Source organism: Gossypium hirsutum, chromosome A10, assembly GCF_007990345.1.
Source record: "Gossypium hirsutum isolate 1008001.06 chromosome A10, Gossypium_hirsutum_v2.1, whole genome shotgun sequence".
NCBI lineage: Eukaryota > Viridiplantae > Streptophyta > Magnoliopsida > Malvales > Malvaceae > Gossypium > Gossypium hirsutum.
The window spans coordinates 80,149,617-80,171,456 of NC_053433.1; the positions used below are offsets into that span (position 1 = coordinate 80,149,617).

At 32.3% G+C, this 21,840-nt stretch overlaps 1 protein-coding gene across 1 annotated transcript; it reads left to right on the forward strand.

Annotated features, from left to right (window-relative positions):
- The first annotated feature begins 13,546 nt into the window (after positions 1-13,546).
- On the forward strand, positions 13,547-21,459 carry LOC107896916 (3beta-hydroxysteroid-dehydrogenase/decarboxylase). The gene is made up of 12 exons (XM_016822221.2): positions 13,547-13,935; positions 15,168-15,257; positions 15,377-15,510; positions 15,610-15,780; positions 16,148-16,264; positions 16,358-16,437; positions 16,801-16,987; positions 17,983-18,100; positions 18,619-18,793; positions 19,601-19,757; positions 20,703-20,769; positions 20,865-21,459. Exons 1-12 carry the CDS (start codon positions 13,674-13,676, stop codon positions 21,095-21,097), a joined length of 1,791 nt encoding a protein of 596 aa, XP_016677710.1. The 5' UTR covers positions 13,547-13,673; the 3' UTR covers positions 21,098-21,459.
- The last annotated feature ends 381 nt before the right edge of the window (positions 21,460-21,840 follow it).

Here is a 21,840-nt window from a genome sequence, read left to right on the forward strand (position 1 = left end):
CGGCCAAGCCAAAGTAAACAGTAATAGTAACAGTACAGTACAGAGTACCTCATCGGAATAATCTGAAGTAACAGTAACAATATGACACACAAGGTGCCTCATCGACTTAAAGTCGAAGTAATAGTACGACACTTATAATGCCTCATCGACTCAAGGTCGAAGTATCCCTGAACACTTCCAATCATATGGCATGCCAACTATATCCGACTTAGCCCGAATACGGTTAATAAGGTTTTCAATTTCATTTTCAATTTTTTTTCAACCAATACACATTTCAATTAACCACATATATTCTCAAATCAATACAATTCACTTTATTTTTCAATAACAAATATTTAAATTTCACAATAATCACATATTCATAATTAATTTCATCACACTCCCAATCAATATATTTTTCAAATATAACATATATCCAATATTCAATTTTCATATCAACCACATATATCCATATAAATTCCATTCAATAGCAATTACTAATACTTACCTTAATTTCTTATAATAACATATAAACCAGAATATAACAGTTAATAATTAAAATTCAGATTAATTACCAACTAAATTTAAATTCAATACCAATGCTCAAATCTCATATAAATTATAATTTCAAAAATACTCAATTCAATATCAAATATACTACACTTACCTTAATTTTCTTACCATAAACATTTAAATTAAAATATAACAATTAATAATTAAATTCGGATTATAGAAATATAAACCGTAATTTCTCGAATTATTCTTCGTCCACCTTTTCTTTTCCTTTCTTCGTAGATGCCTCGGATGCGATGTTAGCTATTTAAACCTCAAGCTTCAAACCCTCAAATTTCCCTTTCTTATTTATTTTCTTTCTTTCCTTCTTTTCTTTTCTGTTTTCGTTTCATATTCTGTTTCCTTTTTCATTTCTTTTATTTATTTTAATATAATATAATATATATACACATATACTTGATATTTAAGTTTATTGTAATATTAATAATTATATGTATATAACATTTCCACATGGATTTATCAACTCCATACACTTGTTAAAAATAAGATTTATTCATTATATAAATATCTTGTAATATAATTAATTAATAAATAACTTTTATAAATAATAAATATCTATTAATAATTAAATACATGTATTACAATTGTATGTATTTTTATTAATACAATTGTATCAAATCATAATCACACATTTGTCTTTCAACTATTTATTTTATTTATTTTATTTATTTTATAAAAAAATCTATTTACTTAAATAAAAAGTAATTAAATAATTATTTTACAATTGTACAAATATATGTATTACACATGTATATTTTTATTACTATACATTTGTCTTTACTTTAATTTATTTCATAATAAAATATCAATTTAATAAAAATAACATTAATAAATATCAAATATAAAACCATAATAATAATAATAATAATAATATACATATTTATGCATAAAAATCAAAGATTTTTATGCATTTGCCGCCTCACTTAGGACAAATGGCATAATTGTCATTTTGATCCTTTTTATTTTCTTTTAATCTACAATTAAACTTTCACACTTTATTCAATTTAGTTTTTTTTCTAATTACTCTTAATTAAGCTAAATTCACTTAATTAAAGTCTAATTAACCACTCGATTAACTTCATAAATATTTTTAATAAATATTTACGAATCTGTTTTTCAGAAACAGAGACCCGAAAATATGTTTTTCGATAACCGTAAAATTCGGGTCGTTACACACCCCGTGCAATCTCATAGTATCGGAAATGTATAATTCAGCTAATCTAACAAGTTAGTAATTAGATCATACTGGAATAAAATAAGCTGATTTCGTCAATCGGTCAACCACAACCCAGATCACATCTTTCTTTCTTGAAGATAGGGGTAAACCCGAAACAAAATCAATTGTCACTCTATCCCATTTCTATTCGGGAATCATAATTAGCTGTAATAAACCGGATGGCACTTGATGTTCAACTTTAACTTGCTGACAGATCAAACATTTCGAAATAAAGTTAGAGATATCTCTTTTCATTCCAATCCACCAATAATGTTGTTTCAAATCATTATAAATTTTTGTACTTCCTGGATGAACAGATAGACGACTATTATGAGCTTTTTTCAAAATCATCTGAATTAACTCTAGATTTCTCCGAACACAAATCTGACCTAGGAATATCAAAAAATCATCATTATTAATTCGATATTCAAAATTAGAATCCAAATCACATTGAGCTCGTTTTTCTATTATCTCATTATCAACTTTCTGAGAATTAATAATATGTTGTAAAAACAATGGTCTCGCTTTTAATTCGGCTAAAATCGAACCATCATCAGACATAACCAAATGAGCATTCATCGCACGCAATGCACATAATAATTTCCAACTCAAAGCATCTACAACAACATTGGCCTTTCCCGGATGATAGTCAATAACAAGCTCGTAGTCTTTCAGCAACTCTAACTATCTTCTCTATCGTTGATTCAAATCTTTCTAAGTCATCAGATATTTCAAGCTTTTACGATAAGAATATATGTGACATTTCTCACCAAACAGATAATCTCGCCAGATTTTTAAAGCAAACATAATGTTGCCAATTCCAAATCGTGTGTTGGATAATTTTTTTCTTGTGGCTTTAACTGTTTCGAGGCATAAGCTATAACTTTGCCTTCCTGCATCAAAACGTAACCCAGACCGTTCAACAAAGCATCACTGTAAATCACAAATTCTTTACCCGATTCTTGTTGTATTAACACTGGAGCTTCTGTTAATAGGGCTTTCAATTGATCGAAGCTTTTCTGAAACTTTTCAGACCATTCAAATTTCACATCTTTCTGAAGCAATTTCGTCAACGGAGTAGCAATCATAGAAAAGCCTTTTACAAACCATCAGTAATAACCAGCAAGTCCCAGAAAACTGCGAACTTCAGAAACATTTCTCGGAGGCTTCCAATCCAAAATAGCTGAAATTTTGCTCGGATCAACTCGGATACCAAATGCTGACACAATATGTCCCAGAAAACTGACTTTCGTAACCAAAATTCACATTTTCTAAACTTCACATACAATTTATTTTCTCGCAAAGTCTGTAGCACTATTCTCAAATGATCGGCATGTTCAGTTTCATCACATGAATAAATCAAAATGTCATCAATGAATACAACAACAAATCATCTAAATACGGTCTGAAAATTATGTTCATCAAATCCATAAAAACAGCAGGTGCATTCGTTAATCCGAAAGGCATAACTAAAAACTCATAGTGTCCATACCTTGTTCAGAAAGTAGTTTTCGAAGAATTTGAATCTTTTACTTTCAACTGATAATAACCTAATCTGAGATCTATCTTTGAAAACACAGTAGCTCCTTTCAATTGATCAAATAAATCGTCAATTTGGGGCAGAGAATATTTGTTCTTGATAGTCATTTTGTTCAACGGGCGATAATCAATACACATTCTCATCGTACCATCTTTCTTTTTTACAAACAGAACAGGAGCACCCCAAGGTGAGAAACTCGGTCTTGTGAATCCTCTATCAGTCAATTCTTGCAACTGAGACTTTAATTCTTTTAACTCGATTAGAGTCATTCTATACGAAGTTATCAAAATCGGAGTAGTTGCCGGTACTAACTCAATGCCAAATTTAACTTCTCGTATCGGAGGTAATCCCTTAAATTCTTCAGAAAACATATCAAGGAATTCACAAACAACAGGTACTAATTCAATTTTCCTTTCAGTCACTTTAGAATCGATTACATAAGCAAAGTAGGCTTCACAACCCTTTTTCATATATTTCTGAGCTTTCTTCGATGAAATCACAGCTGGTAACCATTAATATCACTAGATTCAATTTGAACTATTTCATCATTCTTGCATCTCAAATCAATAATTTTCCGTTTGCAGTTCATAATAGCATCATGCAAAGTTAACTAATCCATACTTAGAATTATATCAAACTCATCAAAAGGTAATAACATTAGATCAGCTGGAAAACAAATGTCTCGAAACATTAACGGACAATTCTTGCACACCTTGTCAACTAAACACTTTTTCCTAAGGGGTTTGATACTCTAATCACAAATTCAGTAGACTCTACAGGCAAAGTCTTACTGAATACTAAATTCATGCATATATACAAATGCGTTGATCCTGGATCTATCAATGTAATCATAGAAGTATAGTAAAGTGTAAAAGTACCAGTTATAACATCGGGAGACGAAACTTCCTCACGTACATGAATAACATAGTCTCTGGCAGGTGCACGAGCCTCAGATCTAACAACGGTATCTTTAGTTCCCCTCTAACTGCCACTCATATTACTCGTATTTTTGGACGGTCTACCTCGAGCTGTATTGCCACTCGGGCTCAAATTTTGCACAATCCCTTGCTCAACAGACTCGAAACAAACACAGATAAAATGATCTAAAGATCCACATTTGAAACAAGCCTGATCATACAGTCTACAATTTCCAGAATGTCTTTTACCACAATGTTTACATTCGGGTCGATCAGATCTAACATTTCTGACACCAGTAATCGAAGTAGCTAGAGTTTTAAAACTCGAATGTGATCTTACACGATCTTTACTCGAATGTCTCACATTAGTCTTTGAACGATTATAATCGTATCGAAATTTCTATGACACAGACTGAAATGATTTACTTGCGGATCTCTTTCTAACATCTCTAGCTTCTGAGTCAGGTTTTCTTTTCTCTTTCCCGAGTTCTTCAGCTTTACATGCTCATTCTACAAGCACAACAAACTCTTTTATTTCCAGAATCTCGACTAATAATTTGATGTCTTCATGTAAGCCATCTTCGAATCTTTTGCACATAATTGCTTCAGTCGAGACACATTCTCCTACATATTGGTTCAATCTCACAAATTCTCGCTCGTATTTTGTAACAGACATGTGGCCTTATTTTAGTTCAAGAAACTCTTTACGTTTTCTAATCAATGAATCTCTGACTGATGTATTTCTTTCAGAATTCAGCTTGGAAGAAATCCCAAGTGACTCATTCTCTCGGAACCACAGATATCAATGTTTTCCACCAATGATACGCTATATCTCTTAAAAGTGACAAAGCACATTTAAGACATTCCTCTGGAGTACACGATAGTTCATCGAACACTCATATCATATTCCCTAACCAGAATTCAGCTCTCTTAGCATCATCATCAGTAGTATCTCGGAACTTTTTGGCCCCATATTTTTTAATTTTATCCACTAAAGGCTTATTCAACTAAATCTAGTTCGTTTGTAGCATGACAGGGACTTGCGGAGGATTAAGCGGGGATGAAGGTTGTGGCATAGCCGAATTAGTTCTGATATATTTGGTGAACCAATCATTCATCATTTGGTAAAAGGCTTGCTTAGCTTCTCCCTCGTGACTACTAGTAGCAGGTCTAAAGTCAGATGGTACTGTCCCTTGAGCAGGAGCAGGCGCGTTACTTTCAACATCGTCAGCTACGGCTCGTTTGGGATCCATTTCCTATATAAAAACACATTTTAAATATCAAGAATCATCACACTATCGCAGTTCATATATCTGGCATGAATAGTTAGACTCACAAATATTACATTACTCCTAGAATCGACTAAACCGTAGCTCTGGTACCAGCCAAATGTAACACCCCTAACCCGTATCTGTCGCCGGACTAGGGTTAAAAGGTATTACCGGACATATCGGAATATTTCGTATTCATATCACAAACATCATAGCATCATACTCAACATCAACATAAAATCCCTTTCTTAGGTCATCGAGACCTTAAACATGCTTTAGAAAGAGGTCGAGGCTAAACCGAGCATATACAAAATTTTTTAAAACTTAAACATTTTTCCAAGTTACAAAGGTCACACGCCGTGTGCCTCATACGGCATACGTACTAACTTCTCTACACGACCACATGACACACCCGTATACCAGGCCGTGTGAAAATTAGGGAGGCTACTGACTTGGATCACACGGCCGAACAAGCCCATGTGCCAGCCCTTGTGTCTAGGCCGTGTCAAAACTGTGGGGTATACTGACTTTAAATCGTAGGGTACCCTAAGGGATACACAGTCGTGTAACATAACCGTGTGTCACACATGGTTGAGACACACGCCCGTGTCTCTACCCGTGTGGACAAAATAGGCTATTTGCAGAACCAAATTGCCACCCATTAAGGGTTCACTCTACAAGCAACAAATAGGTAACAATAGCACCACAATTTTAACTAATTTCATCCACAATACATACATCATTTATGCCATGTATTCATGAACCAATTTCATGCTTATATCCAAACCAAAACATACCAAATCATAAACCAAAGTCATATCAAAACATATGATTCATAATCTTAATCTACTTCATTCATTCACATGCCAAAACCTTACCAAACTCCAAAATAGGCACATACTTCAACTTACCAAAATGACCAATTCTAATAGCCATTCATGAACATATTATATTGACCATATTGCATTATATAGCTTATACACAAAAGTTATTTATAAACACAACCAAAACCAAGCCATATCACATGGCTAGATATACACATTACCAAATATATTTAACTACTTCTAGCCTATACATGCCATACTTCAGATTTACATTTTCAAAAGGTACTAAAATAGAGTTCGATAGTATGGGAATGATCCTCGATAATCCCCGAGCTCCCGGTAGTTTCGATATTTATAAATCAATGCAAACACACACAAAGTAAGCTTTCAAAAGCTTAGTAAGCCATATTCAAATAAACTTATCACATAACACATTTCTAAACCATTTCATTCATGTAGTTCATGGCAAAACATAACCACATATCTATAATTCTTATATAGCTCAAATGTTTATAATTCAATTACATATGCACATCTCATTCTCAAATAACTTATACATATTTCATATGTCCACATATATATATGCTTACCTTTCATTCTCAATCTTAATATACATTTCAAACATATATGAATCGGATACAAATACACATCGTCATTCATTTTCTTGAAATGCCCGTTGAACTGTTCGGATTCAAATAGGATACGCGGATAACTCGAAAAGCTCGTACAATGCCAACGTCCCAGACGTGGTCTTACATGTAATCAAATATCGATGCCACTCCCAAATAAGGTCTTACACAAAATCAAATATGATACCGATGTCTTAGATATGGTCTTACACGTAAATCTCAAACCGATGCCGACATCCCAGATGTGGTCTTACACAAAATCACATATAAAAAATCCTATGTCATGACATATGTATCCTAACTATTCCTATGGTTCGAAGGGGCCTTTCGGACATCGTCGCATTATCAGAACTTTCTCGGATTTCACATATTTCACTTTCAAATACATTCATCGCAATTCAAATATCATATAAGCAATTGATAATTCAAATCAATACATTTATTTGTATATCGACTTACCTCGTATGGAAATGAACGGAAACGAGCAACTATTCAACGACTTTCGACTTTCCTCAATCTAAATCTGTTTTCTTTGGTTCTTAATCTAAACACATTCAAATTTGACTTATTCAATCTCACATTCATTCAAATCAATCCATATACAATATTTAGGGTATTTTACAAATTAGCCCTCACATTTTCACATTTTAACAATTTAGTCCCTAATTCATAAAATCACAAAATACATAAAATTTCCTTTTACACATGCTCAGCCGAATTTTCATGGAGTTCATATAAGCCCACATATTTCATTTATTTCACATTTTAGTCCTTCAATTTCTCATTTTCACAAATTAGCCCCAAATACTCAAATTCATCAAAAATCTTAATACAAAACATATGCATCTATCATCAAGCTTCCATATTTCATAAAAAAAAAACATTACAAAACTCACAAAATCAACAATGGCATAACTCAAAATCATCATCCAAATTAGAAATTTAGGCATGGGCTTGAAAGATTACTAAGCAACGATCTCAAAAACGTGGAAATTATCTAAAACTGAATCAAAACCATACCTTAATCAAATTTGAAAGTCACTGAATATCAAAACACAAGAACCCTAGCTTTTCTTTCTTCAATTTCGGCTAAAATGATGAATATAATGACGAATTTGATGTTTTGTTTTAATTATATTAGCATAATATTCTAATTACTAATTTAATCCTTGGTTAAAACATTATAAAATCACATATATTAAGGCCATTAATGACCATTCATAAGTTCAATGGTCTAATTGCAACATAAGGACCTCTCATTTAAAAAGACATAGCAATTAGGCACACTTAACATATAGTGCAACTTTTACATTTTATGCGATGAGATCCTTTTTATCAAATCGACACACAAACAATAAAATTTTCACACGAAACTTTCACAGATATTAATTCACATATTATAAACATGGAAAATAGTATTAAAATATTCTTCTAACTTAGATTTGTAGTCTCAAAACCACTATTCTGACTAGGGTCTAAACCGGGCTATTACACCTTCAGCCCTAAGTTGTAACTTGGACTTTATTTTGCTTGGAAATCTTTCTTTCCTCAAATGAATTTACACTAATCTCTTTCTTTAAAAGCAACTCGCCTTTGATTCTTCTTTGCTTGATTTTTATACTATTCATTATGCTTCAGAATATTTTGCCTTACCTCATTATGTTGCTTTTTCAAAAGCTTAACCTCTTATCAGCTTCCTCATTGAATTCTTTCTTTACTGGAAGATGATTCAACTCGAATGGACTTAATAGATTCATCTTATAAACAACCTCAGAGGGGTTGAATTGAGTTGTTCAACTTTTGGAAGAATTATAAGCAAATTCAACTTGTGCAAAAGTAAATGTCATTCATTGAGATTATTCTCGATCAAGCTTTTAAGGATGTTTCGCAAGATGGGGTTGAGCATTTGATCAAATCGAGTGAAAAACATTTTAAGCTAGTCGAGTTGACATGTCCTATTTTATCATTTTAACTCGATTTGATTTTTTTACGAATCGAGACAAGTAAAATAAAATTCAAATTGAATCGAGTGAAATTGTTCTAGTTAAATTAAAAAAGTTAAACATGCCAAAAAAACTATGTTACAATATAACTAATTCCATATTAAAGTACATAAATTTGAAGCCATGTATTTTTGAGAACTCTTTCAAAGCAAAATAAGAGAAAAATAGAATACTATAGTATGATAAATGTAACACCACATACCCGACCTGATCGCTGAGTTTGAGTTATGAAATTTCATGATCATTACCTGTGAAACTAACATCATATAATCATTATACAATCATTCATATATGCAATTGAATATAAATCATTCTTGAGCCCCACACAAGCCTACGAAAGCTCTTTTGTTAATCCAAGGGTAGTTTATGATCAAATTGTAAAGTTTTCAAAGTTTTGGATCGACATCGTGACTTTATAACCTCCACGTCGTGACATCACTCACTGTCAACCCATGTTGCGACGTCGAAATGTCGAGGTTGCGACTTTGCCTTGTATTGGCAACTTAGCACTTTGGTACCTATTCATTTGCTTTCAAACCAACATCTACATTATATTTATCAACCATTTACAAGAGTAATGCCATTAAACATGCCCATTTAAACTAATCCAAGTATGTAAACATCTAAAAACCATTCAAACTTATACAACTCAATCAATCAACTAGAAGGCATTTTCAAATTCAATCCAACTAAATACATTCAAAACACATCATTTACTGACTTAAAATACTATATTTGTACAATTTAAAAACTTACCATTTAAATGACTCTAATATGAATCAGACAAGTATACATTTAAACTCATATTATACTTAACATTCAAACCCACCATTTATCAACTTGGCTAATCCAACCATCATACTTATCACCTTTAACATGCCAAAATCTACTAATTAAGACTATTATACATACAAGTATCAACACAAGACCAAAACATGTATAAATTTGATCACATACCAAGCCTATTATATAAGTTCAACCATTGTCACATTTTCACAAAGATATTAACTCCAATTTAACCAATTACACAAAAAAGGTCTTTATTTACATGCCACAATGTCTACAATCAAAATGAACATATCTACCATCTTTTGATAGTATAAGCTCCACTATTGATTCGACTCGGCAAGTTTCACAAGGTGTCGATCCACAAGAGAAGGAAAAACAATTAGAGTAAGCATACCAATACTTAGTAAGTTCAAAATGGAAATACCATACTTACCTTGATAATTAAAAGTGTAATATCTACTAATCATTTGGCATTTAACATGGCTATCCTTGGCACATAATGACATAACTAGACACATATCAACATTTCCAATCAAGTATGTTAGTCATGTTTACATATCATAAGTAATATCACTAACCTTAAGAAAATCACATGTCATATGTCAAGCTATAAGCATATACTATTTCATTTCCAATTCACTTTCAAGTTTTCCATTACAATTTAATTGAATACCGCCTGATGGAACTATAGTAAAATAAACTCGGATACACGAGTGATTAAGTTGCTCACACAAGGTGACATTATATCATGGTTGCTCACACAAGCTGACTTATATTAGGTTACCCGTTCGAGCTAAACCTAAATTACATATAACCTAAGACTCTGCAACAAATGTTAGACTACGTTATAACTTGGAAAATCCCTGATCAAGTGAAGTATAACCCTATTGACATGTCAAATGTATCCTAACATTTTACTAAGTTCACATGAACATCATTTCCATATATATGTCATTACCAATTCCTGTACATGATCACATAGTTCATTTACATGTCATGTAATCAATCAAGTTTCACATTTGTGTCATGTACTATTTCTTAATAACCAATAATCACATGAGATTTCAATTCAATCCATAATTAGCCTTATATGCCAAATTCGCTAGGAATCTAATTATATTTAACATTTGTATATATATGAAATCAAACTCAAAAGCATATACAACATAAAACAAACTAGTAAGTTCCACATGAATTTACCTGTTCAAAATGTGAAAAGAGAGGATACTTCCGGGACTAATTCGCAATTTTAGTTTTTCCCCGATTATTTTCACTTCGATCCAATTCTTGATCTATACAATTATTTTATATCACCAATCAATACCAAACATTTCCATACTTTATCATGATATGAATGATTTCATATAATTATATTTTTTGATTCCCCTCATATTTTATATTTTATTCAATTCAGTACTTGAACTCAGAATAAGCATAACTTTCAATTCCTAGCTTTGGATTAAAATCCATTTTCATATATTCTCATTAGGGCCCTTATGTTATCTTTTTCTAATATAATTTCATGACAAGTTTTACATTTATTTAATTTGGTCATTAATGTAACAAAGTTGACAAACAAGCTAAATTAACTTTACAATCTAGTTCTTTTCATATTCTAAGCTTAAAATCTATCAATTTCAAGTCTAACTCTTCAAGAATTAAACAATGACAACTTTATAAAATTTTTTAACAGTTTCACAAATTGGTACATGGGCTAGCCAAATTAAGCTTCTATGACCTCAAATCTATTAAAATTATGAGAAAAAAAACATAAATTTACCTTCCAAATCATGGTCGAATGGTTTTTAAGCTCCGCTAGGTTTTTCTTCTTATGGATGACAAAGATATGAAGATAAAGGATGGATTCCGGATGTTTTCCCACTAACTTGGTTTATATAGCTTTATTAAAGTTTAATTAAACTAATTTAATTAGCATAATCATGATTTAATCTAACTTTAATCAACTTTAGTGGATTTTACCATCATCATCCACTTTCTTCTATTTAAAGATGATCCAATTTTTTTCATTTAGGACCTTTGGCTAATTGCTGTATTAATCCTCAAGTTGTTTGTCAATTAAAAATCTATAGCGATTGGAACTTTATAATTTAATCCCTGAGCCTTAATTAATTATTTATTTGGCAAAATTACTATATCAATCTTTAATATATTTTTATGCTATCCTTGTAAATATTCATATTTAATAATTACGGACTCGGTTTATAGAAATGGAGTTCTGAAACTGCATTTTTCAATACCACTGAAAATCGAGTCAGTACAATAAACTTGCATTTGTAATTTACTTATTTAGGTCCTCAAATTATTATTCTGGATTTTTTCTAGAAATTTTGAACATTTTTATATATTCTTTTAATTTTTTTTAGAATTTTTATATTTTAATAATTTTTAAAAAATTATAAATTTTGGAATTTTGTTAAATATTTTGACTTTTTGAAAATTATTTTGTAATTTTTTAATAGAGATCAATTTACTATTTTTCAAAATTGATAAGGACTAAAGGGGTATAAACATCAATCTGTTAATTGAATTACTTATTCGAGTTGACTCGTAAAGCCGAATAACTCAAATAACTCAATTTAATTCACTCAAAATAAAAAGAAAATTCAAGCCGATTCGAATTTTTCTCACTCTCTATCCCAAGTTATGATTCACCACTTTAGCTTGACCATTCATTTGAGAGTGGTATGAAGTGCTGAATTTTAGAGTGATAGCCAACTTCCTCAACGGAGTCTCCAAATATGACTAAAAAACTTTACATATCTCGTTGACACAATATTTCTTGAAATTCTAGAAAATCAAACAATTTCCTTAAAATACAAATCATAAATGTGAGTAGCATCCATAAATTTATGACATAAAAGAAAATCAACGATTTTTGAAAATCGATTCACCACAGAAAATCAACGATCTTTGAAAATCGATTCACCACCACCACGATGGAATCATCACTCCTTTTTGTTGGAGGAAGTCCCAAGAGAACGTCCATACTCCCATCTTCCCAAGGCAAGTTGAGTGTAGGAAGAGGTGTCTACAAACTTGTATTTTGAGCTTTCATATTAGTTTGTTGACATGTGTTGCATTTCTCCGCAACTCTAGCAACATATTTTCACAATTTTTGGCCAATAAAAAGTCTTCCACCAGACCAATAGTCTTTTCTCCACCAAAATGTCCAACAAGCCTTCCACAATCAAGATAACATTTTATAGGAAGCATTTAGGCGTGCAACACAAGTTACTCTTACCAGTTTTAAATTACTTCTACCTTTAAATTTTAAGTTGGAGGGTTTAAATATTTAAATTCACCTTTTTTATAATAATAATAATAATAATATTTACTAAGTTAAGACTTAGTTAATTTATTTTAATATTAAGTGATAATATGTTTTATATTTTAGAATAAATACTTATATATAAATTATAATATATATGTTAATTAAATAATTAAATTTTACTTTGATGTAGTTATATTTACTTGAAAATAATTTAGATTCAACACATTTTTAAGAGAAAAAACAACTTCAGGGTTTGATTTCACCAAATCTAAATCGTGTTATATATTATATATCAAAATAAAAATATTTTTTAAAAAAATAAGAAAATTGCTCCTTAAAAAATGCCGCAAATAAATAAAAAGACAAAATAACATTTAGTTGGAGTTGTAGTTTTCACCTGAAGGCGCCACCTATTATTGGACCCCAACCCCCACGATCCATTTTATCTACTATATTTTATTTCTCCCCCTCTTCTCCTACATATATATGCTTTATTATTATTTATTTTTTTTCTCCAAAACAAGGAAGCCCGAGGAAAAAGAAATTAATGCAATGGTTCCCCGCCAAACACCGCGTTAGTTAACGACGCCTATAATTGTAATCCACCGCATACCAATCGAACACATTGGCGATCCCTACGATGCTGGTGAAGACGACGGCGAATGACGTGGCCACCGAGAAGAGGACGTGCGTCGTTCTCGGAGGCCGAGGATTCTTAGGGAGATCGCTCGTTGCCAGGCTGCTGCAACTCGGAGGTTGGATCGTCCGAGTCGCCGATTCATCTTCTCACTCGCTGCTCACCGATCCTTCCGTTTCCGACTCTCTCCTCTCCAATGCTCTTTGCTCAGGTCAAGCATCCTTTTGCCATGTCGACGTTCGCGACATATCTCAAATCATTATAGGTAAAAGCAAAATGATTCATATATTTTTTGAAAATAAAATGATTCCTATATTATATGTATATATGTATGTAAACAAATGTACGTTCAATATGCGAATATAGACCTCTTTATGTATAAGCATTTCATACTTGATCAGTAATCTATTTTTTTTTATATATTTTCAAATTTAGGGTGATTTTAAGTTTATTTTAGCTGAGAGACCAGTCTACGCTAATCATTATGTTTGAATTTACTTAAATTTCGCAAGAGTTAATTTTTTTTTTAAAGGTTTAGTTGATCGTTGCCTTTTGCTTTCTAATGACGTTGCGATAAAGTAAAAGCATATTCATAGTTTATTTAAAATGAAAATGGTCAAAAAAGTAACACTAATTATATTATAATTATAACTAGTTTAGCATTTTTCAAAAATATTTTTGGTAAAAAAAATACTTTTTATCGAAAGTTAAAATTTTCTAATTCTTCATTTGATAAAAGAAGTGTTTTTCTAAAATTTTTTTTTCTAAAAACACTTTTAAAAAATTTAAAAACATTTTATTTAATAATATTTTTATCTCAAAAGTACTTTTTGTCTTTAAAATGTTTCTGAAAAGTAATGCTAAACTCACTTAGTCTAAAGAGGTGAAATCCTGTGTTTTAGTAAATAAAAGAAATAGCTTTTCTTTTGCTACATTTGCAAAAATGTTGTTTGCTTTTAAATTCAAACACCTTTTTTTTTTCTTTGGAAAAACAAACTTTCCAGATTTACTAGTTTTACATTGTCCTTTGTTAATTGAAATGAAGAACTTTTTGTTTTAACTTTCTTTTTATCAGAAATTAAAAATAAAATGGAAAATGCTAGCAAAGATGTCTTACCGGATGATTTAGATAGCTGGAATGAACGGAAAATTAAGGTCTATGGTACCAATATTTTGTTCCTGAGAAATACATATCTTGATAATTGAAAAGTTGAAAAAAAATGTTAAGTTTAATCAATCCTTTTTATTTATTTTTCCTTTACAAACTTACCAAAGATGGACTTATGGAATTGGTATTGTTTGGTTGCAAGAAGATTAGCTAAAATATAGTAGTTTCTGAATTCTCTGTGTTAGGAAACTGAAAGATACTGATATGATGAGGAAATACATTGAATTCATAATATAATATCTTTAGTCTTATTTTCAGTTTTAAAATTTCCTTACTACATTGAGAATGTTTGAGAAATTGACTCCGTGTTGACAATGCACCACTTGCAGTAACTAAAGGTGCAGATGTTGTATTTTACATGGAGCCAACTGATTTAGACATACGTGATTTCTATAATTGTTACATGATCATAGTTCAAGGTAATGGATCTTTCCCCCCCCCCCCTTTTGGTGGTTTTTTCCCCTCTCATTTGATATTCTAGCTTTGTAATTATATATTATAGTTCTAATTAATACCCTTGTGGAGATCATATATTCAGGTGCAAAAAATGTCATTAATGCATGCCGGGAATGTAAAGTTAGACGACTTGTATACAACAGTTCTGCAGATATTGTTTTTGATGGATCACGGGATATACTTGATGGTGATTTGTCTTTCATTTGCCCGGGGAAAGTATGTTTTATATTGCTGCAATCTGATGAAACACTTTGGAATTTGGTTATTATTTGTTGTTTGCTAACTGTCCTTTATTTTATCAACGTACCAATACAGTTTAAGGATATGCTGATTGACCTTAAGTTTCAAGCGGAAGGACTAATCAGGTTAGCAAACAATATTGATGGTCTTCTAACATGTGTACTTCGGCCTAGCAATGTCTTTGGACCAGGTGATACACGGCTTGTGCCTTTGCTAGTTAATCTAGCCAAAGCTGGTTTAGCAAAGGTTTGTGAACTGTCTCAACAATATAACTTTGTCTGTATAGAGCTGTAGTTTTACTACTATCTTTTTTATCTGGAAACTACCTGATTATTATCAATAGTAGCTGAAACAGAAAAACAACAGCTTGCCTGTAAGAACCACTCATTTTTATCCTAACTTTTCAATTTTGGATTTATCTCACATAAGAACCTTAGTTGTTATGCATCTTAGATTTTTTTATGCTTTTGGTGCAGGAGGATATCTGTTTGTAAAATTCTATTATTTCTCTTGCTTTTTTCAAAAAAAGAAAAAAATGTCTATTTTATGTTATGATGGAACGTGGAATATTTCTATTTAATTCTCTTTACATTGACTGGGTTTCTTATTTCAGTTTATTACAGGATGCGGTGAAAATATGTCTGACTTTACCTATACGGAGAATGTTGCTCATGCTCATATCTGTGCTGCAGAAACTCTAGATTCTCGGGTGGTCTCTGTGGCTGGAAAGGTTCTCCTTAAAAGTGTCATTAGATGTGCAAAATTCTCTCATATTTTAATTTATATTGGATCTTTGTATAAGGGAGATGTTCCCAATATGCAGGCTTTTTTCATCACAAATCTCGAGCCGATAATGTTCTGGGGATTTGTGTCTCTCATACTTGGAGGCTTAGGGTATCAAAGGTAAAGCCTCCTGATTTTCATAATAAGTGAAGCATGATATATCATTCACCAGCACAAGGTGCTGCTGAATTTTGCCATACCATTAGTAGCAAGGATCTTTACATTGGAATAATCTTCTTTCTTGTTTAGCAGTGGATTGCAGATGATATCTACTGTTATGGTATACAAAATCTGTTGTTATATGTTTTACCATCCTGTTTGATTTCCTTCTTTGAATTTCAGTTGCTTTAGTAAAAATTTGTGTGATTTTGTCTTTCTGCTGCATTGGTTGCTGAAACAATAAAAATAATCTTTCCCTTTGTTTTGATTGTGCGAGTCTTTTAGTGATTTTTTGCCTAACTGAAGTTGTCAATTGTATTGCAGACCTTACATAAAGGTTCCTACTTGGATGGTTTCATGTATTGTCTCACTTCATCAATGTAGAAATGACAAATTGTACAATTACAGCGTATCACCTCACTACATGCTTCAACTAGCTTCACGCACCAGAACTTTTGACTGCTCTGCAGCTCAAAATCATCTTGGATACTCACCTGTTGTCTCCATGAAGGTATGTTTCTGCCATCTTTCTTTTAATGTAAATGCATTCTTTTCTACTAAATAATGTACCCATCATCTGTTTATTCTTTTAGCACTCCTATATTATATAGAATATTTTCTCGATCTTCTGTTAGCCTATTTTTTCATAATTTATGCTGAGAGTTCTACAAAACTAGAACTTTTATTATCAGTTGATTGGCCAATGTAAGTATATATTGCATTCAATTTCTTTTTCTGATTTTGTATTTTCTTTTCGTCTCTCGGTATTTTGTTTCCATAATGTACTTCTTTATAGAGTTGAAGCATTACTCCTTGTTTCCACTTCTGAAACATTGACCACGTTATAACTCATCAGTTGATTTCTACAGTCAATTAAACATTCTTGGCTTCCATTTATTTTTCTGATAAGCTGTAATGCAAATAGGTAATAAATAATAATGGTAGTGCTTTCTTGTTCTAGTTCCTTACTATATCCCTTGTGAGGGACAGATGGATTGTTTTGATGGCAAGGTAAATGGAGTGAGGTTAATTTCGCCTATTTCCTAGAACAGAACTGATAAGAAGAATGGAATTTTGTAGAATTGGGTATCCTTGTTGCTTCGTGAAATTAAAAAAAGAAAAATATAGCCTTTCAGAGTAGGTTTTCTTGCGGAATCCAGTAAAATCTTTTGTCCTCATGCAGTTATCCTCGTTCTTCCTAGTTGATAAGCAGAAGACCATTTTCATTCCCTGTTATGCGGTTTCCACTCTTCTTACATTCCGTCCCAACATAAGAGATAATTAATGTTAGGTTCAAGCTCTAGCTGATTGAATTTAGCACATAGAAGTGTTTGATTCGAATACTGTTACTTCTCATTTTCTGATTACCTGGAAATAGTTTTTCAAGATCCTGCACAGAGTCTGCTAGCTTTTTTTCTATCTGAAAGTTTGACGTCTTTTTTGTTTCTTGTTGCTGATAATACAGGTGTTTGACGTCTTTTTTGTTTCTTGTTGCTGATAATACAGGATGGTATCAAGTTAACAATTCAATCATTCTCTCATTTAGCCAATGTCTCATTTTATACGAAATACGGAAATTTTAATGAACAATCCAAAGCAGAGAAGATGCTGGGCAGCGGGATAGGTAGTCTATTATTTGATTTTTTATGCAGAACTTCATAATAGCGTTCAATAGGCATTTTCTCTGAAGTTGTTTGGCCAAAGAATTTCAAGTGGTTTTCTTTCAATGATTGAGCACATGTTCAATTTAATTTTTAATGTTGGAACCATTTATTTCTTCTGATTACTATTTAGGTCACCAGTATTATACCTAACTTTCAAAGTCCAGGTGCTTTCTGATGCATGCTATGTAATAAGATTGTACTATGGGAGGAACAGTTGAAATTCAATTCTTTCTTCCTTCAAATGTTGATGAAGGTTTTTGGGTTTGTAATTGTAACCAACAGGCTGCTATACAGTCCATGTTGACTTTAGCTTGAAGCCTAAGCCAACATTTCGTGGCAAACTGTACAATCAAATTAAAAACTTAAGACATTACGCTTGACTCAGCATCTTTTCCTTGGATGCATCCAAAAATGCTACTGTAAATAATCGAGGCTTGATAATGCAACTATATAATGACCTTAAATTACTTTGTTTCAGTTGCAGACATCTTGCTGTGGAGAGATGAAAGGAGAACATTTGCATGCTTCTTTACTCTGGTTTTGGTATATTGCTGGTTCTTTCTCTGTGGAAGAACTTTTGCATCGTCTTTAGCCGACCTTCTGCTTCTAGTTATAGTCGCTCTTTATGGACATGGCATTTTATCATCAAAGATGTGAGTATTGGTAATAATATGCTAGGTTGTCTGATGGCATTTCATTGGGCCTTTTAACAGCAACCTCAATTTGCTGAAGTTCATCTGAGCCCCATTTTTACACATTGACTGAGTTTATCTGGAACTTTAAGCAGTAGCTCAGTTCTCATTCCCATTTTGGTTTTCCCATTTCATCCTTTTTCTTTTCCACTGTCCATGTTTTATGCCAAACTCTTCTATTAATATTATCTTTTTCTAGGACATATCTTTCTTTCCATACCACTGTTTTGGCTAAATTGCTCTGGCTCTTCATTTTTCTTAAGGGTACTGGGGTCCGACTCATCTGTGATGCTCACACCCGAATCTGAGTAATGTAGAAATTTCCTTATGCTCCAATTTCGCATGGGCCATCAGAGTTAAGGGGATGAGAAGGGAGATTTGTTGTTTTTTTCTTGAGTTTTTATAGTTAAGTAGATGCTATGCAGTACTTTTCATGTTTCCCTTTGTGCACTTTTACCATTTCTGTTAATATGACTAAATCAGGCTTTCTTCCCATATAATAAAACCAGAATATTAGATACCGTGACTTCCCCCTAAAAGAATGTGGTTTAGTTGTGTACATGGTATAGAGCACTTGACATACCAGAACATTTTTCTCTCCTAAGTATTTACACTCCCATTATCAACTTATAAACTGAAAGTTTTACTTTTCCTTCGGTAACCTGTTGAATTTTGTAATTTTTTTTATTAAATATGTTTTTCAAACAAATGAGCCCTCACAAATATGCATATATAAATGTCTCTCAGTTATAACTGCCTTTGAAACAGATGTGGTTTTGCTGTTCAAGAGTTACCTTCGTCTCGTTTCAAAGTCACAGAATCAGAAGCTCAACAGGCAATGAGATCCATAGCACATACATGGAATAAAGGAGTACGTAGAATCAAATCGTTGGCGAAGGGAGAGGATTGGAGCAAGTTTTTCAGGGTATGTATTTTGATGGCAATTCTTTCAACGGTTTCATGCATTTTTTAGTGTTATTTGTTTTAAGGGCTTTTATTCTAGAACATGCAAAATATGAAATCTCCAATCTAGCACTTTTTATTATACTTGTTCTCTTGAAATCCTCCTGGTTCGGGTTAGATCTTGTTTCCAGGTGCATTCTGGTAAACTTATGTTTCCAAAGTTATTGGGTTGTATTTATATGGTCTAAAATTTTAGATCACGACCTAAGACCTTCCCATACACATGAAACGTATGAATGTTGTCATGACCGATTGACTAGATAGTCTCATTTTCTACGTAGCACCATGTCATGCTTATAATCGGTATTGTACTCTTTGGATACTCATAATTTCTCAAGATTTTGGTATCTGAAGTTGGACTTCCCAGGTTCAAATCCAGGACGCCCCATATAAGGTTTTGCTTTTGTTGGACCTTTAAATCCAGGATTAGATTCTTTTGCAGGATTAGATTCTTTTATTAGCTAGCCTTCCATGCTATGCTATTTGGGTGTGTGTGAGTGTCAAGTATGAGTATGTATCTAACATGGGTATATTCAATTTTTTTGAAGTTCTTTCATGTACTTAGAGGCCCTTAGAGAATCATATCTTCTTCTCATGTTTAGATATGTATCAGATACAAATACCTAAAAAATAATAATGAAGAGTAGCAACATAGCTTACATGCATAAACTTTGCCCAAAATTCAATGTGGATTTCTTGCACATTTTGACTCGTATCAAACTTGCCAAATAGGAAAATATACAACTTTTTTGATTGATTAATCTGTACAAACTATTCATGAGTCCATACAATGAACAATTATGGGCATAATACTAAGTTCTATGGTGAATTTTGGTTTACCTATCCAAGCTTTCTTCATTTTCATTGAGAAATTTGAATTTCTCACTTACGCATGTAACTTGTTCAGGTTGTGATTTCCATTTATCTCTTCAAGTCGATACAGGCTTATTCCGTAGCTGTGCTTTTTGGCATCGGTGAGGAAAAAACTAACAAATTACTTCCACTAATAAATGAGCATTTCCTTTGGTTTAATTGTGGGTATTGACATAAAAAATAATCCGTAATGCAGTACTGGTTTTTGCCTTCACTGCATTTTTTGTTTATGATCAATATGAAGCAGAGATTGATGCATTAAGGATTCTTATCTTCTGTGGTATCGTGGAATTAAAAGGATTGTTATTAAGGAAACTACCAGCTTCCATCTCGTCATTTTCTCAACACGACAATGTATTGAATCAAGAAAAAGTTCCCGCTCGAGTAAAGGAGTGGAAACAGCCGGATCATGCTCTGGTAGTTTTTTAGTTCCATCACTGACTTGCATCAAACCTATAATGTCAGATATAGGCATGAGTGTATGCGCCCGGCGTGGGTATGTTTAATTTTTTTCTAAATTTATTCATGTATTTGGAAGGTTCTTGAAGGATCATATGTAGTATCGGGTCATAGCAATTATTTTCCTAGAGAATTAGTCATAGGTGCACGTAAAGTCTGTCACTTCTAGGCAATGGTTCATTTTAAAGCGAGTCAGGGATACATGCACATAAGTATCTGCATCGGTAACACATGCTGAGTGTACTAGAAAAAATACCTTTTTTTAAGGTAAAAAAATACGTAAAAGATTTGTTTTTCGATATTTCATAACTAAAGCTTAAAGTTATCTCAAATATTTCAACTTTATAGTTTCTTCACCATGAGGAAATGGAAACCCAACTTTAGAGTCTTGGAGGCCTCTTTTAATTCGGTGGTTGTTTGGGTAAGGCTGCCAGAGCTTCCCATAGAATACTATGAATAGGAGATACAAGCTAAAGTTGCCCAGACCATGGGTCATCTTTTCTTTGAGTCGATAATGCAACTAGTTTCGTGGGTAGGGTTTTGTATTCAAGTCAATATTGAGGATCCCCTTAGATAGTTCATAGTGCTCCAACGAAGGAAACAAATGCTACAATATGAAGGTATTGACAAGGTTTGCTTCTCTTGTGGGAGAATAGGGCACAGACGGGAATCTTGCCTTATTTCATATCCAAACCTTACTATGGCACAAAGGA